The sequence below is a fragment of the Pituophis catenifer genome, unplaced genomic scaffold (genome assembly GCF_029215685.1).
Source record: "Pituophis catenifer annectens isolate HBS135680 unplaced genomic scaffold, rPitCat1.0.hap2 SCAF_15, whole genome shotgun sequence".
Taxonomy (NCBI): Eukaryota; Metazoa; Chordata; class Lepidosauria; order Squamata; family Colubridae; genus Pituophis; species Pituophis catenifer.
This window is the reverse complement of record NW_027256895.1, coordinates 5,169,603-5,175,888: the sequence shown is the minus strand read 5'-3', so window position 1 is coordinate 5,175,888 and position 6,286 is coordinate 5,169,603. Positions and strand designations below refer to the sequence as shown.

The following is a 6,286-nucleotide window of genomic DNA, read 5'->3' as shown; positions in this document are numbered from 1 at the left end:
ATTTGATTGCTTATTAGTAACCTATGACTATCACTAAGTGATGTATCTTATTATTCTTGATGAATGTATTTTTCCCCTTTTATGTACACTGAGAGCATATGCACCAAAGACAAATTCCTTGCATGTCCGATCAGTTGGCCAATAAAGAATTCTAGTCTTAGTCTTAGTCTTAGTCTTAGTCTTAGTCTTAGTCTTAGTCTTAGTCTTAGTCTTAGTCTTAGTCTTAGTCCTAGTCCTAGTCCTAGTCCTAGTCCTAGTCCTAGTCCTAGTCCATTCTGTTCTTAAATTTGGTAGGTCGACCAAATCCTCTTCTCTGTCTTTCATCCCTTATGAAGGACTTCAATTTATGAAGGACTTAGGTTGGAATTCAGAAAGTTTGCTGACAACAGAAAGTTTCAGTTGAGATGAGTGTGACAAATGGTGAGACGCGACTGCCTAGCAACAGGAAAGTGACAAGTCGGAAGGACACGCTAGAAGGATGCTATAGCTATATAAACTTTGATAACCTCTAGCTTATTATAAGAGGGACGCGGTGACTCAGTGGCTAAGACACTGAGCTCGTCGATCGTAAGGTCGGCAGTTCAGCGGTTCGAATCCCTAGTGCCGCGTAACGGGGTGAGCTCCCGTTCCTTGTCCCAGCTTCTGCCAACCTAGCAGTTCGAAAGCACGTAAAAAATCCAAGTAGAAAAAAATAGGGACTACCTTTGGTGGGAAGGTAACAACGTTCTGTGCGCCTTTGGCGTTTAGTCACGCCGGCCACATGACCACGGAGACATCTTCGGACAGCGCTGGCTCTTCGGCTTTGAAACGGAGATGAGCATTGCCCCTTAGAGTCGGGAGCGACTAGCACATATGTGCAAGGGGAACCTTTACCTTTTAGCTTATTATAATAGTAAAAGACGCACCTCTTTTGATAAATCTTTAGCATAAACATATGACGTATGAAGGAGAGTCAAGTAGAAGGCTCCAATCAAAAGAAACGTGTTAGAAGGAAACAATGTGATTGTTAGGGCGTTAACTTCCTTAATCATAACTCTATAAAATTTGTACTTGTGCATTGGTTGAAGCAGGGGTGGGTTCTACTTACCTTTACTACTACATGTATTTTAAATGTATTTTAAATGGTTTTTAACGTTTGTATTATATGTATTTTATTTTCTGGCTGTTCACCGCCCTGAGTCCTTCGTGAGTAGGGCGGTATATAAATTTAATAAATAATAATAATAATAATAATAATTCATTTAACAACCAGATTAATAACTTTTATCAACTGCAGTGATTCACTTAAGAACTGTGGCAAGAAAAGTCATAAAATGGGGCAAAACTTAATCACAGAAATTTTGAGATCAATTTTGGTTGTAAATCGAGGAGTACCTGTATGTATTTCTCTGAATGTGGGGGTTTCTACCGAATAGGCCTATCCTGTATGGATAGTCCTTGAGTTACAACCACACAGTTGGGACTGGGACTTAGGTTGCTAAGTAATGCAATCACCGTATTGATCCTGTGACCATGAGGACCCAGTGACAGTCGTTAAGTGCAAGGACCGTTCGTCCCTTTTTTTCATCACCATCGTAACTTAGAAAGGTTGGTAAACATGGTCTTAAGGAGTTACCTATATGGACGAGTTTAATAAAGACACCCAAATGAACTTCTGGGAAATGCAGCATCCTGTAGAAAATTTGTACGTTTTTTTCCTCTGAAAAGAAAACGCTGACCCACGAAGCAGACTCCTTATCCCGACAAAAATCCCTTTTTATGAAGTTACTGTGAATTTCTCTCATTCACATTCAGCAAAGTCTTTCAAGGGTGAATTTACAGCCACAGATCTTATCTGGCTTGGACAGCTGCCAAGCCGATATCTTCAAAACTTGACAAGGAGTCTTGGAAGAGTCACAAACCAATTAAGCGAACTAATTGTCTCCTGCAAACACCCTCCCCCTTTCGCTCCCCTTTTATTCCCTATGGAAGGAGCCATTCATCGTCCACCTGTGGCCTTACTCCCAAGTCAACCCTTGTTCCTTAGCTGTTCCCTTCGTTAGGCAACTCTACGCATTCACAGTGGGAACAGGCTCCAGCTGTTCGTCTGCCTCACTGATGTCTGACTCCAAAGGCAGCTGATAGCTGTTATGCGGCCTTGGTCCCCTCTCTGCCTCCAACGCAGAGCCCTCATCAGAGGCTTCCTCAGACTCCAGGACTGGCCCATGTTCCTCCCCAACCTCCTCACTGTCCGAATCTGCTGGCCGCTGGCAGGCCACAACAGCAGCGACCGAGACACATTTCAGCAATTTTATTGAAATTTCACCGACCGAAAAACATGATCGAGGCAGGTGGAAGACAGCCAAGCCAAAGACTTTGCCCCAACCTGCGCTCAGCAAATGTTGAAGACCTTGTGACTCTGCGTAGAAAAATCAGTCTCTCTCTTGTCCGAGTGCAAAACGGAAGAAACTTCCTCGCGTCTCGGGGCCGGAGCGACGGGACGGGACGGACGGAACTCTTGCTCACAGTCCAATGGTGTAGGAACGTCCCGTGGGGTTGTGGATGACCGAACACATCGGGGAAACCACAGCCCACTCGTACCACACTTTCTTAGAGTTGCTGCAACGCCAGAAGGCCACTCGGATCTTCTCGCCCGCCTGCACGCTCATGGGTTGCTGGAGGTGGGTGAGATGGGGAAAGACACCATTAATAGCAGCAGAATCATTCTGAGCCAAATAAACATTAACCACGACTACCACCACCCCATGTTCTGCCCCAGCTACGGACCCCAAAGAACACAGCACACACAAAGTTTGTACAAAACTTAATCTACTAAAATAACTCCGTCTTTATCAAAACAAAGGCTGTTAATAAACTTTCTTAACAGCCTACAAGAAACCAAAGATAAAGTAATCACAATCTTACTAAAGTTGGCAGAAAGCCCAGAAGCAATTTGCAGAGACTCCAAACGCGAAGTAGAGTGGACTAAAGTTGTTCCCTACAACTTGCTTCAGTTGGTGTTCCTCCTTAAATAGGCTAAGGGAGTGGCCAATTAGCCCCAAGCCTTACTCTCGAGGACACCTCCTCCTGAGGAGCCACTCCTGCCTTTTGGCCGCTCTGCGCGCCCGTGCATTGAGAAGAGGCCCCTCCTCTTCGTCCTCTTCACTTAAAGGAGCTTCTGGAGGTTCTGAAGGCCCTGGCTGAATCCCTGCCTCTGGCACCACATCTTCTCCAGCCTCCTCATTGTCCGACTCGAGTACCAGCTGCACAGGCTGCTGGCGCAACACCACACCAGCCTCCTCGCTGTCAGAGTCAGCTACAATCCGCACAGGCCGCTGACAGGCCACAACACCCCACAGTCAGTCCCGCCAGCATGTTTCCTTCTGTACAGGAGTAGAGATGTTGCAGGAACTCAGATATTTTAAAATTATCTGCTGAACACCTAATTCTCAGTGCTGTCGAATGTCTATGTATATTAATCCACGCAGTATTATTTATCGTTCTTATCTTCTTTACTAGACCATTATTGGTGGTATTATTATTATTGTTGTTGTTGTTATTATTATTATTATTCTCTCTTATTCATTAAACCAGGAGTGAAATCCAGCAGGTTCTGACAGGTTCTGGAGAACCGGTAGCAGAAATTTTAAGTAGTTCGGAGAACCAGCAAATACCAGTTCTGGCTGGCCCGAGGTGGAGATTTTGCAATATCCTTCCCTCGGGAGGGGGGAGGGAATGGGGATTTTGCAGTATCCTTCCCCTGCTGTGGGGTGGGAATGGAGATTTTTCAGTATCCTTCCCTTGCCACGCCCACCAAGCCACACTATGCTTACCAAGCCATGCCCACAGAACCGGTAGTAAAAAAATGTGGATTTCACCACTGCATTAAACATGAAACTCAAGTCAACTGAACATTTAAAAATGTATCTCAATTATAATTGACTGGTGCTGATGATTGATACCGATTGCTGCCAGCATCTTCTTCACTTAAGAACTGTGGCAAGAAAAGTCATAAAATGGGGCAAAACTCACTTAACCAACGTCTTAGTTAACCACATAAATTTTGGGCTCTGTTATGGTCATTAAGTCGAGAACTACCTGTATATATTTTGCAATTTTGGGCTCTGTTATGGTCATTAAGTCGAGAACTACCTGTATATATTTTGCTTTGTTGTAGTTTCCCTTGATGAAAAATCCTCAAATACCGTACTTCCAACAGGTAGTTTGTTCTCATGCAGGGAAGTTTTTGTTTTTAAACAAAGACTTACCTTAATGGGGAAAAAAATAGGGAACCATGAAAACATGCCAGGTGAATGAGTCTCAGGCCGAATACCTATAAAGAGGAATGGGGAGAGAGGGGGGGAAAAAAAGAGAATTATTATTATCATTATTGTATTCAGCAGCATCAAGGCAAACTAAACTTTCTGCCATCGGCCCCTTTGGGATATTTTCCCTTTGGAATATTTTCCAGCCGCTCCCATGTTTCTGGCCTTCCAGATACGCCTTAAAATCTGGCTTTGCCGATTGGCATGGCCCTATTGGAGATGCATCAGGCATATAATACCACCAATAATGGTCTAGTAAAGAAGATAAGGGGCGCTGTGGCTCAGTGGATAAGATGCTGAGCTTGTCGATCACACACACATACACACATACACACACACACACACACTCCACTCGAGCTTGTGGTTTTTAGTCTGTATTTTTTTTCTCATCGCTTAATGACCCCGTAATCCCTTGCGGGATTGAATCGGGGCAACTGAATGGAGCTAAGTCTTTACTGGCCAGATGCCCTTCCTGTTGCCAATGCAGAGTTTTGTTCAGCAGATATATATTCTCATTATGCCCGGAGAGAGAAATATCAGCCTCTACCTAGGATCGAACTCACAGCCTCCTGATTGTGAGGCGAGAGCTCCACCTCTAGGCCACCGCCCCACGCGGTTATTAGTCTGTATTTAATCCCTCTAATTTTAATCCTTTTTATGTTTCTGCTTTTAGTACATCGTAAACCGCCCAGAGTCACTTTGGATAGCGAGACGGGCGGCGTCTAAATTTTAATAAATAACTCTCCCATCTGAGGCTCCTGTCCACGTACTGAGTGTGATGTCTCCATACAGCGTGGTCTCAAAGTATCCAGCGAAACCGTGAAGCACCGTATTCACGTCCACCTGGAATTCCAGCGTTTGGTAACGGTTGTTGTCCTTGAGTGGGTCTGCGAGAGAGAAAAGACAATATCTGGGTACATCTTATACACTGAATGTAACCAAAAACGCGAGGCACGGAAGCGGCTATGGTCTGTGGCAATCCCTACAGCCTGGAGGGGTATTCCAGGAGGCCGATCCACCCGCCAATCAGCTGCTCATGCTGAATCAGGCTGCAATAATGTGCTGAAGCTGACCTGGCTGTTCGCTATTTGCTGCAAGGACGTGTCAAGAGTTTGCCGCAGCAATCACATCCAGAAAGCACACACAAGTCACTGATTCAGCAGGATTCAATAACTTCTCTTTATATATAATATAACACATAAAGTAAATATACAATACCAAAAGCAGGTTTTCCAACGTGGTAGTAAATACAAGGAAAACACAAGCAGAGGAGAGGAGTTTCACTTTCAGTTTTGAGCAGCAGACTAGTTTAGAGCTCAGCACAGGCTCAGAGCTAAAGCTAAGCCACGCCCAGGCTCCAAACTGTCTCCTTGTTGCACACACAGCAAATACTGTTTCAGTTTCCAAACAGCCCTCAACTCTCTCACACACTGACAGGACGCTAACCAGATGAATACCGATGGATGCTGGTTAGGCAGAGGCAGATTTTTTTTTTCTTCTTATTTTCCTCCCCCAAAACTAAGGTGCATTTTATACTCTGAAAAATGCGGTAGTTTAGCTTCCTTTCCATAACTTCGAATCGGTATTTTGCTCTCCAAAATGTTCCTACCTGGATTGGGGTGTCTGAAGGAGAAACAAGCTTTCGGGGGTGCTAGCTGGTGGAAGTTGTGAAGGCGAACAACATAGGGCATTTCAAATTGAGCCTGGGAAGGGAAAAAAAAAAGGAAATAAAATAGAATCAGATTTAAAAATGCTACGTGGGGTCCTTGGTGCTCTCTGAGTGTGGCTGTTTTCTTGCAGACGTTTCACGACCCAGCTAGGGAACATCATCAGTGCTACTGGAAGATGCCGTTCCCAATTTTATATATATATATATATATGAAGGTTCCAATGTCTTTTTCTCTGAGAATCAAATTAAAAGTTTGCAATCGTTTCTCTTCCACGTGGAGAGTGGAATATAGGTTTGATTTTTGTATACTGCA

The 6,286-nt window shown here is 44.3% G+C and overlaps 1 protein-coding gene across 2 annotated transcripts in view; it reads right to left on the bottom strand.

The window, feature by feature from the left end:
• Positions 1 to 2,281: 2,281 nt before the first annotated feature.
• The window catches only part of PRMT5 (protein arginine methyltransferase 5), a 50,356-nt gene continuing 46,351 nt past the window's right edge, over positions 2,282 to 6,286 (bottom strand). The window contains exons 14-17 of one of the 2 annotated variants that reach the window (XM_070954782.1): positions 5,914 to 6,007; positions 5,075 to 5,191; positions 4,248 to 4,312; positions 2,282 to 2,654 (exon numbers count right to left, since the gene is read on the bottom strand). In XM_070954782.1, coding sequence (XP_070810883.1) covers positions 2,502 to 2,654; positions 4,248 to 4,312; positions 5,075 to 5,191; positions 5,914 to 6,007 — 429 coding nt within the window. In that variant the 3' untranslated portion in view covers positions 2,282 to 2,501. Of the gene's footprint in view, positions 2,655 to 3,079; positions 3,363 to 4,247; positions 4,313 to 5,074; positions 5,192 to 5,913; positions 6,008 to 6,286 lie in introns of those variants that run through there. The other variant, XM_070954783.1, reaches the window with a different exon arrangement.